Source organism: Bos grunniens, chromosome X (assembly GCF_055505025.1).
Source record: "Bos grunniens cultivar Pamir isolate PY7600 chromosome X, Bosgru_T2T1.0, whole genome shotgun sequence".
NCBI lineage: Eukaryota > Metazoa > Chordata > Mammalia > Artiodactyla > Bovidae > Bos > Bos grunniens.
Genome location: NC_141194.1, coordinates 60,614,073 through 60,639,166, shown reverse-complemented (window position 1 = coordinate 60,639,166; position 25,094 = coordinate 60,614,073). Strand labels below are relative to the sequence as shown.

General features: G+C 37.5%; 1 protein-coding gene across 8 annotated transcripts in view; it reads left to right on the top strand.

The window, feature by feature from the left end:
* The window catches only part of OPHN1 (oligophrenin 1), a 726,794-nt gene that overhangs the window by 515,614 nt on the left and 186,086 nt on the right, over positions 1 to 25,094 (top strand). The window contains exons 20-21 of one of the 8 annotated variants that reach the window (XM_086388463.1): positions 3,486 to 3,690; positions 4,877 to 5,366. The exons of the other annotated variants lie outside the window; for them this stretch is intronic. Of the exons in view, the coding sequence (XP_086244589.1) occupies positions 3,486 to 3,690; positions 4,877 to 4,926 (255 nt within the window). The 3' untranslated portion in view covers positions 4,927 to 5,366. Of the gene's footprint in view, positions 1 to 3,485; positions 3,691 to 4,876; positions 5,367 to 25,094 lie in introns of those variants that run through there. 8 annotated transcript variants of the gene reach the window in all.

Here is a 25,094-nt window from a genome sequence, read left to right as displayed (position 1 = left end):
TGTGATATTGAATGGTTTGCCTTGGAAAGAAACAGAGATCATTCTGTTGTTTTTGAGATTGCATCCAAGTACTGCATTTCGGACTCTTTTGTTGACCATGATGGCTACTCCATTTCTTCTGAGGTATTCCTGCCTGCAGTAGTAGATATAATGGTCATCTGAGTTAAATTCACCCATTCCAGTCCCTTGAGTTTGCTGATTCCTAAAATGTCGACATTCACTCTTGCCATCTCATGTTTGACCACTTCCAATTTGCCTTGATTCATGGACCTGACATTCCAGGTTCCTATGCAATATTGCTCTTTACAGCATCGGTCCTTGCTTCTATCACCAGTCACATCCACAGCTGGGTATTCCTTTTGCTTTGGCTCCATCCCTTCATTCTTTCTGGAGATATAAAATAACAAGATTAGTCAGAATGTTCTTGTTAGGAGAAACATGTCCTCGAGCAAGATACATTGTTATATAATCATTAGCACAGAGCTTGAGGAAAAACAGCAAGATCAGTTGTTCTGTTGTGTAATCATTGGCTCTAGGCTTAAAGAAAGTTAGTCTTAAAAGACTGTTGTCATAACAGCTCAGAATTTAAGAAAAAATTCTTATGGACTAAGTGTCCTTTCTCCTCCTTGAGATCCCTGGACCCCTCCCTCCTTGAGGACTCTTTGATCAACCCACCTAAGAATTAGCTCTCTCAGTATGACCTAGACAGCATATTAAAATGCAGAGACATCACTTTGCTGACAAAGCTCTGTATAATCAAAGCTGTGGTTTTTCCAGTAGTCGTGTACAGATGTTAGAGTTGGACCTTAAGAAGACTGGACACCAAAGAATTGATACTTTCTAATTGTGGTGCTGGAGAAGACTCTTGAGGATTGCTTGGACTGCAAGGAGACCAAACCCATCAGTCCTAAAGAAATCAACTCTGAATATTCATTCACTGGAAGGACTGATGCTGAAGCTCCAATACTTTGACCATCTGAAGCAAAAAGCAGACTCATTGGAAAATACCCTGATGCTGGGAAACCACCAATTCAATGGACATGATTTGGAGCAAACTTAGGGAGATAGTGAAGGACAAGGAACTCTGGCATGCTGCATTCCATGGGTCACAAAGAGTTGGACACAACTTAGTGACTGAATAACAGTGGAAAATTTTGAAGAGAAATACAAAGACTCAGCAAAGGAACAGAAGATATAAATCAGAATCAATTGAAAATATAGAATGGGAAAATGCATTGAATGAAATTTTCAGATTCAGTGAATGGACTAAACAATACAATAGAAAAGACAGGAAACAGAAACAGGGAACTTTTTGAATAACAGAAATTATGCTATCCAAACAACAGACAATTATGAAAATTTGTTACAGCAGACGTGTTCTAAAAGCGAGGTTCCCAGGTGGTACTAGTGGCAAAGAAGCTGATAACCCTAGTCATATCATGGCAAAACACTTGTTAATTATATTACAAGTGATTCCTTATAAATCAGATCACTTTCTAACAGAGCCGCTAGCTGTAGTGGTACTGGTTGAAAAATATCATGTTGATATGTGTTAGCTGCTCCTTGCCACTTTTAGCAAAGTCTTGTGAAAGAGACACACTTAAGCTGATTTAAGTGGTAACTTTGTGGAAGCAGCTTCAACAGGAGATAACCAAGTGGCCCTCAAACTTTCTCAAGCCAGCCCTTTTGAAAATTTTCAGTTAGACAGTGGTAGCCAGACCAGCACCAAAGATCAGGTTGTTTCAGATAGCTTCAGGGTAACTGCCATTAAGATAAGAGAGAGGGGGCATAAACAATACAGATGCAAATAAGTGAATAATTAAAGTTTTAAAGTGTAAAAACTATTTCTCTGATATTGAGAAAAGTTAAAGATTAGGTATATCCAAAAACTCTCTGCTCCCCCCCCCAAAAAAAAAAAAAAATCAATGAGAAAACTGTCAAAATTGTCAACTTCATGTTTTCTAGGACTCTGGAAAATAAAGGTTTGTAGCAGTCTGGGGATGGACTTCCAAGGTGGTTCAGTAGTAAGGAAAAAAAAAAAAAATCACCCACCTGCCAGTGCAGGAAACATGAGACATGGGTGTGATCCCTGGGTCAGAGGAGGACATGGCAACCCAGTACAGTATTCTTACCTAGAGAATTCCATGGACAGAGGAGCCTGGTGGGCTACAGTCCATAGGGTCACAAAGAATCAGACATGACTCAAGTTACTGAGGACACACACATGCATCCTGAAAGAATGACTAAAGAAAGTTCTCTAAACAGAAAGGGCACAATAAAAGAAGGGATTTTGGGATAGCAGGACAGAATAAAAAACAACAGAAAAAAAAAAAAAAACAGAAAGAGCAAAATTGTGGATACATTTAATAGATTTTTCTTCTCCCCTTGAGTTTTCTCAATTATGTTTGATGCTTAAAGCATAAAATAAATTTTTCCAACTTCATTGAGATAAAGCAAAAATTATAATGTGGTCTGATATGAGTCTCAGTGTATGTGAAGAAAATACTTGACAGTTGTATTATAATAGATGGAACATAAAGAACATCAAATGAAAAGAGATTTGTACATTTCACCAAACACATGAAATGTTGACACTTAGTAGCCTGTAAGTTATCTATGTAAGTATAATACCTAAAGTAACCACTAACAGCCTATATAAAAAGATGCACTCAGAAACCCTATAGATAAATGAAATTGGAATTCTAAGAAATGTTCAAGAAAACATAGCAATCCTAAATAGTTATGCACAAAATAATCAAAGAAGCTTCAAATTACATGAAGCAAAAACTTTTAGAACTGAAAGAAGAAAGAAAAAAATCCATAATTAAACTTTAACAACCTCCTCTCCTAACAACTGAAAATGCAATTATACAGAAAATCAGAAATGATTTAGAAGTCAAGAGCACCATCAAACAACAGGATCTGATCAATATTTATGGACACTATACCCAACAATAGCAGAATATACATTATTTTCAAGTGACCATGGAACATATAACAAGATAGACAATATCCTAGTCTATAAAACAAGCTTCAATTTTTTAAAATTGAAATCATGGATGATTTCTCTGGCTGCAGTGGAATCAAACTAGAAATCAATAACAGAAAGGCAACATGAAGCTTGGCAGAAAAAATGGTGATGGTAGAAAATCTAACTTCCTTGTCCCCTCATATTGATCAATGATTGGATAGCTATCCATGAACAAAGATCTCTAGGAGGCTTCTATAGTCTACTTAAGAAGTTTTAGAAACATGTTAGAACAACAAAAACAACAAAAAGAGAATAATTTCACAAAAAAGAGAAGGAAGAAATTGCATTTTGATTGCATCATCCCCATCCTTCAAGTCAGCATTGTTTGTGCCAAGAAAGAACTTCCCAGCTAGGAGTTCCTTTTGCCAGGAAGGAAAGAGGGAGGTGAGTGACCAGCTTCTCCAGCTTTTCATGGCACTATGTAAAGGTCCTACTTTGGTTTCATACTATTCAGACCAGCAAAGCAGAAATGTATACAGCTGACTGGGAACAAAGAAGAAAAGCAGAGGCTGTTATTAGCAGACATGCAGTGGGACTGATCAAACTCCACAGAGACCTGCTCTTCAGACAAAACTCAGAAGATTTCATCATCGATGAAGCCAGTGGTCAGCACAGCTGCTGTGGACCCCTTACAGATCTCACCAGCTTTCTCCTCACAGGTATTCATGTTCCCTAATGCCAGCCAACTGAGTCAGTCTCCACTCTCTCCACCCACTCACCCCTGATGAGTCCAGGAACCACACTGGCAGCCATCCAAAGTGTTTGCAGCTGCACAAGTGTGAAACACAAGCTACCTGAGACCCTCCTCACCCCACTGGAGCCCAGGAGCCATGCCTACAGCCAGTATGGGCCTGCAGCTATCTGAATAGGGCTGGTTTAGTACACCAGCCTACAGACCCTAGGGTCCCCACTGCCACTGTGCCCACATTTGGAGCTAGCCTACCCATTTGTGCCCCTGCATTCCACTGGCCTGATCCTCATCTTTGGCCTCCACCATAATGCACACATCCTGGGGGAAAGGCATGCAGCCATGGATGACAACTGCTTGTGGTCCTGAATCAAACTCTGCCTTCTGTCACTGGCCAGCATCACTGTGCCCAGCTGTAACTTGCCTTTCTGGCTATGTACCTGCATACCAGAAGCCCAGCTCAAATCACCAGCTGCTACTGCAGCATGCATGCCTGGGGCAAGGGGGTGGGGGAAGCGGGGTGTATACAGCTGCAGGAATGTACACCAATATCCAGGAACTCTACCACTACTTATGGGCTCAGATCAGGCTATGTACGCCTTCTGTCACTGGCCAACACAATAGCACCCACCCTTCCATCTGTGAGCCTGCATATCTCTAACCTGAACTCTGTCACAAGCCTCCACTGAAGTGTGCATACTTGGGGGGAGAGTGTGCAGCCATAGGAGATCATTCTGACGTCTAGGGCCTCTTCAGCTATCAGTGAGCTCATAGTTGGCCCTGACCTTTGCAATTTGCCCTTGTTCTCACCGCTATACATGTCTGTCTGCAATTAGCCCTTGCTTATAAACAAGCACCTGCAACTGGTCCCTTTAGCTGAGTGTGTGTACACCAGCAACTCCACCCATCACTGCTGACTGCTCTGGTCCCTAGCTATTGGGCCTGGAGGTTCCACTTAGGATGCCAATAATCCTTGCAGCTACTGTTGACCCCCCACAGTACCCACCAAGCACCATGGAGTTGATGATACTGTGGACCCCAATAGCTTGAGTCAAAGAGACATCATGCCCCCACAGTGCCTGATGCGCTCCTAAACTTAGCACACTATACTACAAGACTGGGGGTCATAACACAACCCTGCATGCCTCCACTCACAGGTGAAAGGCTTCCTTTACCAAAGTCAATCCATAAAGTCTGGAAGATATGACTGCTTCTTCAGATGAGCAGACACCTAAGAAAGGCTACATGGGATTATGAAGAATTTGAGAAACATGTCTCCACCAAAAGAATATGGTAAACCTCTAACAGTTGGCCCCAAAGAAATGGAGACCAGGAATTGCCTGACAAAGAATTCCAAATAATTGTTCTACAGTGACCAGAGAGTTATAAGAGAAAACAGACAAATGTTTTATCAAATCAGGAAAACAAAATGAGAAGTTCAATAAAGAGATGTAAAACAAAAAAGAAACAGATTTTGAGGCTAAAGAATATAATGACTAACAAATTCAATCAGGACCTGATAGAATTCAATCAGAATTCAATCAACAGCAGACTTGAATATGTAGAAGAGAGAATTAACGAACTAGAAGACAGACTAATTGAAATTATATAATCAGAGAACAAAAAGAAAAAAAATGTGAAAAATAATGAAGAAAGCCTACAGGACTTATGAATGAATATCAACAAAAATAATGTACTAATGATTGGAGTCTCGGAAAGAGAAATGGATTTAAAGTTTATTAAAATTAATAATGGCTAAGAACTTCCTACACCTGGGGCAAGATTTCTATATCCACGATCATGAAGCTAATAGATCACCTCAAAATTTCAATCCACAGCAATATCCTCCAAGATACATAATAATAAAACTGTCTAAAACTGAAGATAAAGATTTTTTTGACTGGAAAAAATAGTTTATTTGGGGTCTTAGGAGACACAGCTTTGGGTAAAAATTAAAGAGTATTCTGGGGAAGAGAAAGTTAGGAACTTATAAAGACAAAATTAGCTACAAAGATGTTCATTGTTTTCTAGTGAGAAGTGTGACTGACTCTAATACAAATCAGGAAATATTTGCTGTTAAGGCATCACAGGTTATTTTAGGGTAGGCGTCTGAGAAGTAGATAGGCTGTCTTAAGTTATTTTAGAGTAAAGGTCTAAGAAGTATCTTGAGTTTCTGGCAGATGTTCTGAATGACTTCATTAAGAAAACAAGTGGTCAAAAAGTCAGATTCTATCCAGGCTGAGATGTATTAATACATAAGCCACACTTACTTTATGGCCTCCCAGCTCCATTTTATAGAGCTCTCTGAGTAATGCTAACTTAATTTTGATTTTTCTTTCATAATATCCAGGAGCATTTTCTATCTGAAGTGTTTACAAAAGGAGGACTACAATATTTCCTTGTTACATCAGTGGTTCACCATTGGTTCTCCTGGTTCTCATTGGTTTTATTGGTTCACCTGGTTCTCCCACATTGCAGTCAGATTCCTTACCATCTAAGCCACCAGGGAAACCCATTTTGCATGGGAGTGAACTTAAATTGCTAGCGTAAAATAGACTTTTGTATATAAGATGTTTTATGTAAAATTCATAGTAACCACAAAACAAAGACTTTCAGTAGATTCACAAAAGATAAAGAGAAGGGAATCAACACACACCACAATGGAAAATCATCAGTTTACAAAGGAAGGCAGCAAAGAAAGGAAGAAAGAAAAATAGAAGTAGAAAACAGCCAGAAAACTATAAGATGGCATTAGTTAAGTCCTTAGGGCTTCCCAGGTGGCTCAGCAATAAAGAATCTGCCTTCAGTGCTGGAGACACAGAAAGCATGGGTTTGATCCCTGGGTCAGAAAGATTCCCTGGAGGAAGGCTTGGCAACCCACTCCAGTATTCTTGCCTGGAGAATCCCATGGACAGAGGAACCTGGTGGGCTGCAGTCCATGGGGTTGCAAAGAGTAGCACATGACTGAAGCAACTGAGCACACACAAAGTTAAGTGCTTACCTATTAATAATTACTCTGAATGAGTAGTAGATAGAATTCTTCAATCAAAAGACATAGAGTGGCTGAATGGATTAAAAAAAAAAAAAAAAAACAACAACCAACCATATGCTGACTCGAAAAGATTTACTTCAGCTTTAAGGACACACATAGGCTCAAAGTGAAAAGAGGATAAAAGACATTCCATGCCAATAGGAACCAAAAGAAAGCATGGATGACTTATATTAATATCAGACAAAACAGACTTTAACCAAAAATGGTAACAAAAGACAAAGATGGTCGTTATATAATAATAAGATCAATTCATCAAGAATATATAACAATTATGAATAAATTTGTACCCTAGATTGGAGTGCCTAAATATCTTTTTTAAAAATTTGAGCACCTAAATATTTTAAGCAAACACTAAGAAATCTGAAGTGAGGCATAGACAAAAATACAACAGTAAAGGACCTTAATACCTCCCTTTCAACAATGGATATATCATCCATGCAGAAAATAAACAAGGAAATGTTGAACTTGAACCATACTTTAGGCCAAATGGAACTAACAGACATACATATGCATAGCTTGCATGTATTGTGGGTTCAGTTCCAAACCACTGTAATGAACTGAATATTGTAATAGAGTGAGTCACACAAACTTTTTCTTTCCCAATGCATATGTTATGTTTATAGTATAGTGCAGTCCATTATGTGTATGATAACATTATGTCTAAAAAACAACATGCACACTTTAATTTACAAATTATTTATTGCTTAAAAATGCTAACCATCATCTGAGCCTTCAGGAAGTTGTAATCTTTTTGCTGGTGGAGGATCTTGCCTCAGCGGTGATGGCAAATCTTCCATCGGTGGGTCGCTGAAGGTTGGAGTGGCTGTGGCAATTTCTTAACATAAGACAACAATGGAGTTTGTCACATCAATTGACTGTTCCTTTAATGAATGATTTCTCTGCAGCATGAAATGCTGTTTGATAGCACTTTACCCACAGTAGAATGTCTTTCAAAGCTGGAATCAATCTTCTCAAGACCAGCCACTGCTTCATCAACTAAGCTTATTTGTAATGTTCTAAATCCTTTTTGTCATTTCAACAATCTTCATAGAATCTTCACCAAGAGTAGATTCCCTCTTCAGAAATTACTTTCTTTGCTCATCCATAAGAAGTAATTCACCATTCATTACAGTTTTATCATGATATTGTAGCAATCCAGTCACATCTTCTGGCTCCACTTCTAATTTTAGTTACCTTGCTATTTCTATCACATCTGCAGTTCCTCCTCCACTGAAGTGTTGAACCCCTCAGAGTTATCCATGAGGGTTGGAATCAACTTCTTTCAAACTCCTGTTAATATTGATATTTTGACCTCTTCTCATGAATCACAAATGTTCTTATTGGCATCTAGAGTGGTGAATTCTTTTCAGAATGTTTTCATTTACTTTGCATGGATCCATCAGAGCAATCACTGTCTATGTCAGTTATAACCTCATAAAGTGTTTTTCTTAAATCATGAGACTTAAAAGTTGAAATTACTCTTTAATCCATGGGCAGCACAATGAATGTTGTGTTAGCAGGCATGAAAACATTAATGTCATTGTACATTCTCCATCAGAGCTCTAGGGTGACTAGGCACACTGTTGATGAGCAGTAACATTTTGAGAGAAACCTTTTTGTCTGAGCAGTAGGTTTTAACAGTAGGCTTAAAATATTCAGTAAACTATGTTGTAAACAGATGTGCTGTCATCCAGGATATGTTCCATTTGAAGAGCCCAAGCAGAGTAGATTTAGCATAATTCTTAAGAGCCTGGATTTTGAGAATGGTAAATGAACACTGACTTCAACTTAAAGTCACCATCTGCATTCACCCATAACAAGAGAATCAGCTTGTATTTTGAAGCTTCAAAGCCAGGCACTGACTTTTCCTCTCTAGCTGTGAAAATTCTAGGTGGCATTTTCTTCCAATAAAAAACTGTCTTGGTTATATTGAAAATCTGTTGTTTAGCGTAACCACCTTCATTATCTCAGGTAGATCTTTTGAATAAGTTGCTGCAGCTTCTACATCAGCACTTTCTTTTTCACTGTACCCTTTTATGTTATGGAGACAGTTTCTTCCCTGAAACCTCACAAACCAACCTCTGGTAGCTTCAGACTTCTATAATTTTCTCACCTCTCTTACATTCACAGAATTGAAGAGTTAGTATCTTGCTTTGGATTAGGCTTTGGCTGAAGGGAATGTTGTGGCTGGTTTGATCTTCTATCTAAGCCACTAAAACTTTCTCCATATCAGCAGTAAGGCTGTTTCAACTTCCTTTTTTTTTTTTTAACTTATTTTTTATGTTTAATTTTCATTGAAGTATAGTTGATGTATAATACTATATAACTTACAGATGTATTATATAATGGTTCACAATTTTTAATAGTTATGCTCCATTTATTGTTATGATAAAATATTGGCTAATTCCCTGTATAGAACAATATATGCTTGTAATTTATTTTATACATAATAGTTTGTACCTCTTAATCCCCTTATCCTCCTTGCTTCTTTCTCCCACTGGTTATCACTAATTTGTTCTCTGTATCTGTGAGTTTGCTTCTCTTTTTGTTATATTCACTAGTTTGTTTATTTTTTAGATTTCACATAAAGTGACATCATACAATATTTGTCTTTCTTTGTCTGACTTATTTCGCTCCAAACATAATACCCTCCAAGTCCATTTGTGTTGCTGCAAATGGCAAAATTTTATTCTTTTTATTGCTGATTAATATTCCATTGTGTATGTGTATATATATATATGTATATATGTATATGTATACACACATATATATATATATCACATTTATCCATTCATCTCTTGATGGACACTTATGTTGTTTCTATATCTTGGCTATTGTCAATAATACTGCTATGAATGTTGGGGTATGTACATCTTTTCAAATTAGTGTTCTTTGTTTTTGTTGGATATATATCCAGGAGTGGAATTGCTGGATCCATTATCAATCCTGAGAAAGAAGAGCAAAGCTGGAGGCACCATGCTAATTGATTTCAAACTATACTATTTAAACAAACTATAGTAAACAATACACTATGGCATTGGCGTAGAACTAGACACATAGACAAATGGAACTGAATCAAAAGCCCAGAGATACCCTTCTGTACATACAGTTAACTAGTATCTGAAAGAATACTCATTGGGGATAGGATAGTTTTTTCCATAAATAGTGTTGGGAAAGCTAGATTACCACATGCATAAGAGTGAAATTTGAACCCCATCTTAAACTTTACTCAAAATGGATTAAATACTTAAACATAAGATCTGAAACTGTAGATATATGAGAAGAAAACATAAGGAAAATGTTCTTTGACATTGATATTGTATTTATTTCCTGTAAAGCATAAGTAACAAAAGAAGAAACAAATAAATGGAACTACATCAAACTAAAAACTTCTGCACAGCAAAAGAAAAAATAAAAAGAAACAGACAATGAAATGAAAAGGCAACATAAAGAATGGGAAAGATTGTTTGCAAACCATATATTGGGTAAGGGGTTAATAACTAAAATCTATAAAGAACTCATATAACTCATTATTTAAAACAAAAAGCCCTATTGAAAAGTGGGCAAAGGAACTGAATAGACAGTTTTCCAAAGAATACATACAAGTGAACAACAGGTATATGAAAAGATATTCAGCATCAGTAATCGGTGAAATGCAAATCAAAACCACAGTGTGATATCACTTCACACCAGTTAGAATGACTGTTATCAAAAAGGCAAGAGATAACAGGTGTTAGCTCTGATGCTGGGAAAGATTGAAGGCAGGAAGAGAAGGGATGAGAGAAGATGACATGGTTGGATGGCATCACTGACTCAATGGACATGAGTTTGAGCAAGCTCCAGGAGCTGGTGATGGACAGGGAAGCCTGGGGTGCTGCAGACCATGGGGTTGCAGAGTTGGACACAACTGAGCAACTGAACTGACTGACTGAACAAGTGTTACCAAGGATGTAGAGAAAAGGGGAACACTTGTGCACTGTTAGTGGGAGTGTAAAATTGGTACAGCCACTATGGAAAATAGTATGGTGATTCCTCAAAAATTAAAAATAAAACTACCATATGATCCACCAATCTCACTCCTGGGTTTATATCCAAAGGAAATAGAAACTGATTTTTAAGGGATATCCACACCCACATGTTCACAGCATAATTCACAATAGCAAGATACAAAAACAATCAAAGTGTCCATCACAGATGAATGAAGAAGTTGTGAGATTATGAGATTATAAATAGTATGAGTGAAAAAAGGTGTTGTGAGATTAAATATAACATATACAGACATGAAAAAGAAAGAAATTCTGCTGCTTTGCAATAACTGGGTGACCCTTCAGGACATTATGCTAAGTGAAATTAATAAGACAGAGAACAACAAATGCCATTTGATATCAATTATTTGTGGAATCTAAAAAAACCAAACTCAGAGAAATAGAGTGGTGATTACCAGGAACTGGAAGGTAAGGGAAATGGGGAAATACTGTCAAGGAGTACAGGCTTCCAGTTACAAGAGTAATAAGTTCTGGGCATCTAATGTATAGCATGGTGATTGTGGTCAGTAATACTTTATTATATACTGGAAAGTTGCCAAGACAGTAGATCTTATATGTTCTAACCACAAAAAGAAATGGTAATGCTATGGGGGTAATCATTTGTAGCATACAGTGTATCAGATCAGCAGACTGTACACCTTAAGCTTCCACAATGTTATATGTCAATTATAATTCATAAAGCTAGAAAAAAAGAAGCAAAATGTGAAGATTCTCCAAACACTTAAATATTAAACACACTCTTCAATAATGCATGAGTAAATAAGGAAGTTTCAAGAGAAATAAGAATAACACTGAACTGAATGACAGTATAAATATATCTCAATGTATGGAAAACAACTAAATCATTTGTTGAGAGGCATACTCATAGGATTGAATGCTTACCTTAGAAAAGAGGAAAAGTCTAAATCAATAAACCAAAATGTCACTTCAGAAACTTAGAAAAATAAGAGCAACATAGTAGAAAGAAGGAAATAAATATAACTAAAGAAGATACAAGTTTTAAAAATCCCTGGAATTGAAAACAGAGAAACAATACAGAAAAATCAATGAGTGAGTTGGTTATAAGAGAAACAATATCTAAAAATCAATAAAATTAATAATTTTTTAGAAGGCTAAAGAAGCAGAATGGAAGAAGCAAAGGAAGTGAGTGAACACAAACCACCAATGTCAGGAACAAAGTGGAAGGTATCATACCGATTGTGTGAATCTGGAAAGGATAATAAAGGAATAATATGAACAGTTCTATACACATAACTTTGGTAACTTAGATGATATGGATGAGTTCCTTAAAAAGTAAGAAGTACTACAACTCACTCAATATGAAATAAATCATTTGAATAGCCCTAAAACTACTAAGCATATTGAGCTCATATTTAAATAATCTCTGAAAAAGAAATCATTAGGCCTGGATTGTTTTACTGGAGAATTATACCAAGAATTTAAAGAAAAATTAGCATACTACTACTACTAAGTCTCTTCAGTCGTGCCCGACTCTGTGCGACCCCACAGACGGCAGCCCACCAGGCTCCCCCATCCCTAGGATTCTCCAGGCAGGAATACTGGAGTGGGTTGCCATTTCCTTCTCCAATGCATGAAAGTGAAAAGTGGAAGTGAAGTTGCTCAGTCGTGTCAGACTCTTAGCGACCCCATGGACTGCAGCCCACCAGGCTCCTCCACCCATGGGATTTTCCAGGTGAGAGTACTGGAGTGGGGTGCCATTGCCTTTATACAAAATATCTCCTGGAAAACAGAATAGGAGAAAACACTTCCCAACTCATTGTATAAAGGCAGTATTTGTCTGACACCAAAACCAGAAATAAAAATGATACAGAGAAAAGAAAGTTATAGAAAATTATAGACTAATAATATCCCTCATCAATATAAGTGCAAATTACGTTAACAAACAGTTTGAAGATAGAATTCATAAAAACTAAAAAACCATAACTGTACACCATGATAAAATGGAGTTTATTCCAGGAATGCAAGGTGGTTCAGTTGATTTTAAAATAAATCATTTTACATATTAACAGGCTAAAGAAGCAAAATCACAAAAACATGTTAGTTACATAAATTTATGCAAAATATGTACTTGAAAAAATTACCACACATTTGTAAACACACACACACACAAAAAAAAAACCTCAACAACCTAGGAATAGGGAATAATCACCTCAGCTTGGTAAAGAACATCTTAAAGAAAACCCTGTAGCTAACATCATACTTAATGGTGATCTGTTGAATACTTTTTATTTAAGATTGAGAATAACATGAGAATGCTTGCTCTTGTCACTGCTATTCATTATATTAAAGGAATTTAAGGGAAAGGGTGGGAGAGGGATAAATTAGGAATTTGAGATTAACATATGCACATTATAGGACAGAGAACTATACTCAATATTTTGAGTATATATATATATATGTATATATATATACACATACACACACACACACATATATATGAAATTGAATCACTTTGTGGTATACCTGAAATTAGCACAATGTAAATCAACTATAATTCGATTTAAAAAATGAAGTAACTTTAGAAAGTAAAAAAGAAAAAAAGAAAAGGAAATAAAACATAGTTTGGATAGGAGGAAATATAACTCTCTACCTGCCAATGACATGATTGTCTGCATAGAAAATTCTAAGGAGGATATTAAAAAAAAAAAACTTCCAGAAATAATAAGGTAGTTTATCAAGGTTACAGGATACAAGGCCAACATGCAAAACTCAATTGAATTTTTATACTAGCAACGAACATGTGAAAAATGAAATTAAAAAGCAGTGCCATTCATAATCTCTCAAAACAATTGAAATGCTTAAGTATATGTCTAATAAAACATTTATAGGATTTATATGCTGAAAATTATAGAATGTTAATAAAAGAAGTTTAAGAAAACGTAAACTAAAAGACGTAAGGAGTAGAAAACTCAATGTAGTGAAGACTGTCATTTCTTTCCAAATATATTTAAGGTATTAATATGAAAACCCCAGCAAGATTTTTTGCAGATAGAGATAAGGTTATACTGACATGTGTATATATACATACATGCATATATATATGTATATACACACACACAATATAGAGTATGCATATATATGTATACACACACATACATCCATGTACACAGAGGAACTAGAAGAGCTAACACAATTTTTAAAATAAAAAAATGGGGAGATATTATTAATGTTTATTATATTGCTTCAGAAGTCAAACAGTCTGAAATTGGCAGATGGATAGACACATACATCAATGTAAGAGAACAGTCTATAAATAGCCTCATAGTTCAGTTCAGTCACTCAGTCGTGTCCGACTCTTTATGACCCCATGAACCACAGCATGCCAGGCCTCCCTGTCCATCACCAACTCCCGGAGTTTACCCAAACTCATGTCCAATGAGTCGGTGATGCCATCTAATCATCTCATCCTCTGTTGTACCCACTTCTCCTGCCTTCAATCTTTCCCAGCATCATGGTCTTTTCAAATGAGTCAGCTCTTTGAATCAGGTGGCCAAAATATTGGAGTTTCAGTTTCAACATCAGTCCTTCCAATGAAGACCCAGGACTGATTTCCTTTAGAATGGACTGGTTGGATCTCCTTGCAGTCCAAGGGACTCTCAAGAGTCTTCTCCATCACGACAGTTCAAAAGCATCAATTCTTCTGTGCTCAGCTTTTTTTTATAGTCCAACTCTCACATCAATACATGACTACTGGAAAAACAATAGCTTTGACCAGATGGACCTTTGTTGACAAAGTAATGTCTCTGCTTTTTAATATGCTATCTAGATTGGTCATAACTTTCCTTCCAAGGAGTAAGCGACTTTTAATTTCATTGCTGCAATTACCATCTGCAGTGATTTAAAGTCAGCCACTGTTTCCACTGTTTCCCCAACTATTTGCCATGAAATGATGGGACCAGATGCCATGATCTTAGTTTTCTGAATGTTGAGCTTTAAGCCAGCTTTTTGACTCTCCTCTTTCACTTTCATCAAGAGGCTCTTTACTTCTTCTTCACTTTCTGCCATAAGAGTGGTGTCATCTGCATATCTGAGGTTACTGATATTTCTCCTGGCAATCTTGATTCCAGCTTGTGCTTCCTCCAACCCAGTGTTTCTCATGATATACTCTGTGTATGAGTTAAATAAGCAGGGTGACAATATACAGGCTTGACATACTCCTTTTCCTATTTGGAACCAGTCTCTTGTTCCATATCCAGTTCTAAGTGTTGCTTCCTGACTTGCATACAGGTTTCTCAAGAGGCAGGTCAGGTGCTCCGGTATTCCCATCTCTTGACTTTTCCACAGTTTATTGTGATCCACACAGTCAAAGGCTTTAGCATAGCCAATAAAGCAGAAATAGATGTTTTTCTGGAACTCTCTTGCTTTTTCGATGATCCAGCAGATGTTGGCAATTTGATCTCTGGTTCCTCTGCCTTTTCTAAAACCAGCTTGAACATCTGGAAGTTCACGGTTCACCTATTGCTGAAGCTAGGCTTGGAGAATTTTGAGCATTACTTTACTAGCGTGTGAGATGAGTGCAATTGTGCAGTAGTTTGAGCATTCATTGGCATTGCTTTCTTTGGGATTGGAATAAAAACTGACTTTTCCAGTCCTGTGGCCACTGCTGAGTTTTCCAAATTTGCTGGCATATTGAGTGCAGCACTTTCACAGCATCATCTTTCAGGATTTGAAACAGCTCAACTGGAATGCCATCACCTTCACTAGCTTTGTATGTAGTGATGCTTCCTAAGGCCCACTTGAGTTCACATTCCAGGATGTCTGGCTCTAGGTGAGTAGTTACACCAACGTGATTATCTGGGTCATGAAGATCTTTTTTGTATAGTTCTTCTGTGTATTCTTGCCACCTCTTCTTAATATCTTCTGCTTCTGTTAGGTCCATAGCATTTCTGTCCTTTATCAAGCCCATCTTCGCATGAAATGTTCCCTTGGTATCTCTAATTTTCTTGAAGAGATCTCGTCTTTCCTATTCTATTGTTTTCCTCTATTTCTTTGCATTGATCATTGAGGAAGGCTTTCTTATCTCTCCTTCCTATTCTTTGGAACTCTGTGTTCAAATGGGTATATCTTTCCTTTTCTCCTTTGCTTTTCACTTCTCTTCTTTTCACAGCTATTTGTGAAGCCCCCTCAGACAGCCATTTTGGTCCTTTGCATTTCTTTTTCTTGGGGATGGTCTTGATCTCTGTCTTCTGTAAAATGTCATGAACCTCTGTCCATAGTTCATCAGGCACTCTGTCTATCTGATCTAATCCCTTAAATCTATTTCTCACTTCCACTGTATCATCATAAGGGATTTGATTTAGGTCATACCTGAATGGTCTAGTAGTTTTCCCCATTTTCTTCAAGTCTGAATTTGGCAATAAGCAGTTCATGATCTGAGCTGCAGTCAGCTCCTGGTCTTGTTTTTGCTGACTATATAGAGCTTCTCCATCTTTGGCTGCAAAGAATATAATCAGTTTGATTTTTGTGTTGACCATCTGGTGATGTCCATGTGTAGAGTCTTCTCTTGTGTTGTTGGAAGAGGGTGTTTGCTATGACCAGTGCATCCTCCTGTCAGAACTCTATTAGCCTTTGCCCTGCTTCCTTCTGTACTCCAAGGCCAAATTTGCCTGTTACTCCAGGTATCTCTTGACTTCCTACTTTTGCATTCCAGTCCCCTATAATGAAAAGGACATCTTTTTTGGATGTTAGTTCTAAAAGGTCTTGTAGGTCTTCATAGAACCGTTCAACTTCAGCTTCTTCAGTGTTACTGGTCAGGGCATAGACTTGGATTACTGTGATATTGAATGGTTTGCCTTGGAAACGAACAGAGATCATTCTGTCATTTTTGAGATTGCATCCAAGTACTGCATTTCAGACTCTCTTGTTGACTATGATGGCTACTCCATTTCTTCTAAGGGATTCCTTCCCACAGTAGTAGATGTAATGGTCTACTAGACTAAATCTGATAGACAGTTTGCCTGATGAACTATGGAAGGAGGTTCGTGACATTGTACAGGAGACAAGGATCAAGACCATCCTCAAGAAAAAGAAATGCAAAAAAAACAAATAGCCTAATAAAGTATGGCCAAATTGTTTTTGAAAAAGGTACAAAAGCATTTAGAAGGAGGCAGTATAATCTTCAATAAAGGATGGTGGGGCAACAAAAGTGAACATTGACCTAAAACTCACATCTTATGGAAAAATTAACTTAAAATCAGCATACATATAAATGCAAAACTATTCAACTTTTTAAGATAATATAAGAGGAAATATGTGGACCTATTGAAGAGTTTTATTGAGCAGATTTTTGTGTTTACACAAAAGCACAAAGTATTAAAGAAATACATTAATAAATTGAACTTCATCAAAATAAAAACATTTGCTCTGTAAATTACCCTATTATAAAGATTAAAAAAAAAACCAATCTACCAACTTGGAGAAAATATTTACAAACCATGTGTCTTATAAAGGACTCATAACTAGAATATTAGCTCAGCTGATAAAGAATCTGTCTGCAATACAGGAGACCCTGGTTGTATTCCTGGGTCAGGAAAATCTCCTGGAGGAGAGCATGGCAACCCACTTGAGTATTCTTGCCTGGAGACTATCCATGGACAGAGGAGCCTGGTGGGCTACAGTCCATGGGGTCACAAAGAGTCAGACATGAATGAGCGACTAAGCACAACTAGAATATACAAAAAACTCTCAAAATTCAATGGTAGAAAAAAATTAGACAATCCAATTATAAAATGAGCAAAAGATGTGAAAAAGATAAATGTATGACAAATAAACACATGAAAAGATGTTCAAGATCACTAGCCATTAGGGAAATGCAAATTAAGGTATGTCCCTTAAACAGTTAAAAAATAGTGATAATACCAAATGCTAACCAGGATATACAGAAACTGGAGCTCTCCTATACTTCTGGTGAGAACAAATTGATTCTGGAAAAGTTCATAAGTTTCTTTGAAAAGAAAATATGTACTTACTCTACAACCCATCATTTTATACTCCAGGGCATTTAATTCAATGAAATGAGAACATGTTCACACAAAACTTCTACAGATGTGTACATAGCATTTTTACTTGTAATAACCAAAAACTGAATATAACCCAGATTGTCCTTCAATGGATATATGATTAACAAATTACAGTAATTCATATTCTAGAATACTATTCAGTAGTAAAAAAAAAATAGTGAATTTTTTTTCTTGTTGTTGAGTTTTATTTTTTTAATTTAAATTTATTTATTTTAATTAGAGGCTAATTACTTTACAATATTGTATTGGTTTTGCCTTTTTGATGCACACAACAACTTTGATGCAACTCAACGGAATTATACTGAGTGAAAAAGCCTATCTCAAAGAGACACATACTGCATAATTCCACTCAGCATTCTCAAAATGAAAAACTTCTAGAGATGAAAAACAGGTTGGTGGTTGCCAGTGTTTAGGTGAAGGTAGAGTTGGAGGGTGGCGAGTATGACTATAAAGTGGTAGTATGAAAGAGATATTTGAGATAATGGAATGGTGTGTTGACTGTGGTGGTGGTTACATGAACCTACACGTGTGATAAAATGGTAGAGCACTATTTATACACATTGTGCTAATGTTATTTTCCTAGTTTAGACATTGTACTATAGTTATATAGGATGTCCCCTTTTGGGGGAAACTGGGTGAGAGGAATGTGCAACCTCTCTGTACTATCTTTGCAACTTACTGTAAATCTATTTTATTTCAAAATAAAAATTTAGAAAATGTAAACCAACTCAAATTTATATTTATTGAGTTTAATAAAGTATATTATAAAAAATTTAAATGAAAACCTCGTATGGAATGCTTTCTATTATATACTCAAAACAGCAGAGTGCAGAAATGTATCTATATTATGATACCCTTATGTAATGAAGATAGGGATATAAGAAAATATAAATGGATTAGTTTATTGTGAAAGAGATTTATTTACAGGACAGGTAAACCAGAACCTAATGAATTGGTTACCTATAGGTGTTCAGCCGGAGATGGAAATGGCAACCCACTCCAGTGTTCTTGCCTGGAGAATCCCATGGACAGCAGGGCCTGGTGGGCTGCAGTCTACGGGGTTGCAAAGAGTCGGACACAACTAAGCAACTCACACACACACACACACACACACAGGGGTTCAGCAGGTATGGGGTGGTAACGATGAGATAATGATAGTAGTACAGCATGAATGAGAGAAGAGCAACTCTTTGAATGTACTTTTTCCTCATCAGTCAGTTCAGTCATTCAGTTGTGTCCGACTCTGCAACCCCATGGACTGCAGCACGCCAGGCTTCCCCATACATCACCAACTCCTGGAGCTTACTCAAACTCATGTCCATAGAGTCAGTGATACCATCCAACAATCACATCCTCTGTTGTCCCCTTCTCCTCCCACCTTCAATCTTTCCCAGCATCAGGGTCTTTTCCAATGAGTCAGTTCTTCACATCAGGTGGCCAAAGTATTGGAGTTTCAGCTTCAGCATCAGACCTTCCAGTGAATATTCAGGACTGATTTCCTTTAGGATGGACCAGTTGGACCTCCTTGCAGTCCCAGGGACTCTCAAGTCTTTTCCAACACCACATTTCAAAAACACCAGTTCTTCGGCGCTCAGCTTTCTTTATAGTCCAACTCTCACATCCATACATGACTACTGGAAAAACCATAGCTTTGACTAGATAGACCTTTGTAGGCAAAGTGATGTCTCTGCTTTTTAATATGCTGTCTAGGTTGGTCATAACTTTTCTTCTAAGGAGCAAGTGTCTTTTAATTTGATGGCTGCAGTCACCATCTGCAGTGATTTTGGAGCCCCCGGAAATAAACTCTATCACTGTTTCCATTGTTCCCCCATCTATTTGCAATGACATTATGGGACTAGATGCGATGATCTTAGTATTGTGAATGTTGAGTTTTAATCCAACTTTTTCACTCTCCTGTTTCACTTTCATCAAGAGGCTCTTTAGTTCTTCTTCACTTTCTGCCATAAGGGTGGTATCATCTGCAAAGCTGAAGTTATTGATATTTCTCCCAGCAGTCTTGATTCCAGTTTGTGCTTCCTCCAGCCCAGTGTTTCTCATGATGTACTCTGCATATAAGTTAAATAAGCATAGTGACAATATACAACCTTGACGTACTCCTTTTGCTATTTGGAACCAGTCTGTTGTTCCATGTCCAGTTCTAACTGGTACTTCCTGACCTGCACACAGGTTTCTCAAGAGGCAGGTCAGGTAGTCTGGTATTCCCATCTCTTTAAGAATGTTCCACAGTTTGTTGTGATCCACCCAGTCAAAGGCTTTGGTATAGTTAATAAGCAGAAGTAGATGGTTTTCTGGAACTCTGTTGCTTTTTTGATGATCCAATGGATGTTGGCAATTTTTTTTTTTTTGCATGTGTCTAACTTATAGACTCAGTATTTTTTCATGTACTCAAACTAAATAAAAAAATCAACCTGATAGTTGGAAGAACCCAAAAGGAAGCACAAAGTGTAACAAATCAACCTAATTATATTACAAATGAGGAACATAGCTATACAGAAAAGGATGGGATGAACTAGCCAAATTAATTTTGGAAAGCAGTATTTCTACTGTATATTTTAGGACTAAGGATGAAAAAGAACTTTATACAAACACTGCCCTGGTTGGTAAATATATTGCTCACAGGAATATGGGTTAGCAACTCTGAAACTAATATACTTACATTGTGGGTTTAAATAAGTAAGTAAATATATTATGAATAATGAAAACTAGATTTCTTGCTATTGAAGAAGAACATTTCAAATGAGAAAAGAAGAAATGCTAAATTTATCACTGTTGTATTGAATTGGAGTGGAAGCAGTCAATGTTTTTAAAACTCATGTTTTACAAATATACAGATAGATACAAAAGTAAATATAGGTAAGTATTTGTGTATTCATAGAATACCTAGAAGCAATGCCACTCTCGTAACAATGAACTCACTTAGAACACAGGCCTTGGTTTTTAAATAATATTCTCCTATAAAATATCCTGGGCTTCTTGGAAAAATAGCTGATTCCAGGGATGGTAAATGGAAATATATGAGACTGGAATATCTTATGGTGCCAAAAAGTAAGGAAGTGCTAAGAAAAATTACATAAATATGATAAAAGAACATGGGAGCCAACACGGAACTGATCCCAGTGGTCAAAGCGGGAATATTTGAGCAACAAGACAAATAAGTATATTCCTGGATTATAGCCCATAGAATAAAATAAGTATCTATGTTCCTATACTGATATAAACTAACAAATGCACACACACAATGGAGAAAGAATAGCTTGCTCTTACAATAAACTATCATTTAAAACAAGATATGAGCAAAATGGAAAATTACTACAATATATGCAACAGTCATTTGTGGGTGTGAATCATCAACAAAGACTAAAAATAGCAGGTGAAAATGTGGCAAGAATCAGGATGTATGCATAGCCTCAAATATCTCACTTCAAGATATCTATTAATGATAAGGGGAAAAATAATGTCTTTACAGTAGATAATATCTTTACTGGCATCACCAGTAATAAGATATAGCAACATCTTATAATATTAGTACGATTCACTGAGAGGGGTTCAGCATCACTTTTTCCCCAAAATGTTTAACTTAAATATATCTGTGAGAAGACATCAGAAAAACCCAAGTTGAGTGAATCCTATAAAAGAACTGAAAAGTTGTATGTATCTTGCCATGTAATTTAACATGTTTATTGGTTTGGGGATACTAAGACGTGGACATCTTTAGGGTCATTATTCTGTCTGCCACAGTTCACTCTCTGGCCTCAAAAGATTTACATCAATCTTATTTCAACCTCCCGCAAAGTCTTAACTGACTATAGCATCAATTCAAGTCCAAAATCTCATGTAATTACCATCTGCTCAAAAGTCCCAAATCTCATCATCTGAATCATCCAAGCTGGCTAAGATAAGTCTCTTGCTATGGTTCACTGTACTCAAAATTCTCCAAGCCAGGCTTCAGCAATACATGAACAGTAAACTTCCAGATGTTCAAGCTGGTTATAGAAAAGGCAGAGGAACCAGAGATCAAATTGCCAACATCTGCTGGATCACCGAAAAAGCAAGAGAGTTCCAGAAAAACATCTATTTCTGCTTTATTGTCTATGCCAAAGCCTTTGACTGTGTGGATCACAATAAACTGTGGAATATTCTGAAAGAGATGGGAATACCAGACCACCTGACCTGCCTCTTGAGAAACCTATATGTGGGTCAGGAAGCAACAGTTAGAACTGGACATGGAACAACAGACTGGTTCCAAATAGGAAAAGGAGTACATCAAGGCTGTATATTGTCACCCTGCTTATTGAACTTATATGCAGAGTACATCATGAGAAACGCTGGGCTGGAAGAAGCACAAGCTAGAATCAAGATTGCCGGGAGAAATATCAATAACCTTAGATATGCAGATGACACCACCTTTATGGCAGAAAGTGAAGAGGAACTAAAGAGCCTCTTGATGAAAGTGAAAGAGGAGAGTGAAAAACTTGGCTTAAAGCTCAACATTCAGAAAATGAAGATCATGGCATCTGTTCCCATCACTTCATGGGAAATAGATGGGGAAACAGTGGAAACAGTGCCAGACTTTATTTTGGGGGGCTCCAAAATCACTGCAGATGGTGACTGCAGCCATGAAATTAAAAGATGCTTACTCCTTGGAAGGAAAGTTATGACCAACCTAGATAGCATAGTCAAAAGCAGAGACATTACTTTGCTGACAAAGGTCCATACAGTCAAAGCTATGGTTTTTCCAGTAGTCATGTATGGATGTGAGAGTTGGACTGTGAAGAAAGCTGAGCACTGAAGAATTGATGCTTTTGAACTGTGGTGTTGGAGAAGACTCTTGAGAATCCCTTGGACTGCAAGGAGATCCAACCAGTCCATCCTAAAGGAGATCAGCCCTGGGTGTTCTTTGGAAGGAATGATGCTAAAGCTGAAACTCCAGTACTTTGGCCACCTCACACGAAGAGTTGACTCATTGGAAAAGACACTGATGCTAGGATGGATTAGGGGCAGGAGGATTAGGGGACGACAGAGGGTGAGATGGCTGGATGGCATCACTGACTCGATGGATGTTATCTGAGTGAACTCCAGGAGTTAGTGATGAACAGGGAGGCCTGGCATGCTGCGATTCATAGGGTCGCAAAGAATCGGACATGACTGAGCAACTGAACTGAACTGATGGTTCACTGTAGGGTAAAATTCCTTACTCTCCATTCACCTGTGAATCTGAAAAACAATGGATTTGCTCCCAAAATACAGTAGTAGGATGGGTATAGGGTAACGATTAAAGATATTCCCTTTCCAAAAGGGAGAAAATGGAACAGAAAAAGATAAGTCACCAATATCAAGTAATCTTGAAGTCTAGTGGGCAAATTTCTTTATATGTCAAGGCCTGGAATAACCCTCTGTGAATTTGGCTCAATCCTTTCAACTTGCAGCTCCACCCTCTTAGTCATCCTTTGTATTTTGTGATAAGTAGCTGTGTGTTTGAAGCTGAGCTATTTGTTGCTGCAAATAGGTTCATCAGTATCGTCTTTCTAGCGTCCATATATATATATATATATATATGCTGCTAAGTTGCTTCAGTTGTGTCCGACTCTGTGCGACCCCATAGATGGCAGCCCACCAGGCTCCCCCGTCCCTGGGATTCTCCAGGCAAGAACACTGGAGTGGGTTGCCATTTCCTTCTCCAGTGCATGAAAGTGAAAAGTGAAAGTGAAGTCGCTCTGTCCTGTCCGACCCTCAGTGACCCCATGGACTGCAGCCTTCCAGGATCCTCCATCCATGGGATTTTCCAGGCAAGAGTACTGGAGTGGGGTGCCATTGCCTTCTCCATATATATATATGATTTTTTTTTCTTTCTTACCTCATTCTGTATAATAATTTCTAGGTTCATCCACCTCATTAGAACTGACTCAAACACATTCCTTTTTATAGCTGAGTAATATTCCATTGTATATGTACCACCACTTCTTTATCGATTCATCTGTTGATGGACATCTAGGTTGCTTCCATGCCCTAGCTATTGTAAATAGTCCTGTGATGAATATTGGGGCACATATGTCTTTTTAAATTATGCTTTCCTAAAGCCAATAGCGAAGCCCCAAAAGATGCTCAACATCACTCATTATTAGGGAAATGCAAATCCAAACTACAATGAGGTATCACTTCACATGGGTCAGAATGGTCATCATCAAAGTGTCTACAAACAATACATGTTGGAGAGAGTGTGGAGAAAATAGAATTCTCTTGTACTGTTGGTGGGAATGTAAATTGATATAGCCAGTATGGAGATTCCTTTTGTAAAGTTTTGACTGCCATAGTTTTTAAGTATTCTTTTTACAGAAGCATACTACTTCCAGGCATCAAAATTTATGTTAATTTCCTATTGTTGTTGTAACAAATTAGTACAAAATTTGTGACTTCAGTTCAGCTCAGTCACTCAGTTGTGTCTGACTCTTTGTGACCCCATGGACTGCGGCACACCAGGCCTCCCTGTCCATCACCAACTCCTGGAGTTTGCTCAAACTCATTTCCTTAGAGTCAGTGATGCCATCCTCTGTTGTCCCCTTCTCCTTCTGCCCTCAATCTTTCCCATCATCAGAGTCTTTTCCAGTGAGTCAGTTCTTTGCATCAGGTGGCCTAAGTATTGGAGTTTCAGCTTCAGCATCAGTCCTTCCAATGAATATTCAGGACTGATTTCCTTTAGGATGGACTGATTGGATCTCCTTGCAGTCCAAGGGACTCTCAAGAGTCTTCTCCAACACCACAGTTCAAAACTTCAGTTCTTTGGCGCTCAGCTTTCTTTATAGTCCAGCTCTCACCTACATTCATGACTACTGGAAAAACTATAGCTTTGACTAGACCGGCCTTTGTCGGCAAAGTAATGTCTATGCTTTTTAATATGCTGTCTAGGTTGGTCATAACTTTTCTTCCAAGGACCAAGCGTCTTTTAATTTCATGGCTGCAGTCACCATCTGCAGTGATTTTGCAGTCCCCCAAAATAATTTGTTGTAACTTAAAACAAAACAAATGCATTATCTTAATATTTCTGGGTGTCAGAAGGATAAAATTTGTTCACGATGCTGCGTCTCTGTTTCCTATCCTTTTCACCTTCTGGAAACCTCCTGCATTCTTTGGTTTGTGGACCTTTCTTCTATCTTCAAAGCATATAATTTCTCTCTCCCTCATTTTCATTCCCATTATTACTCTTACTGTCTCCCTCACT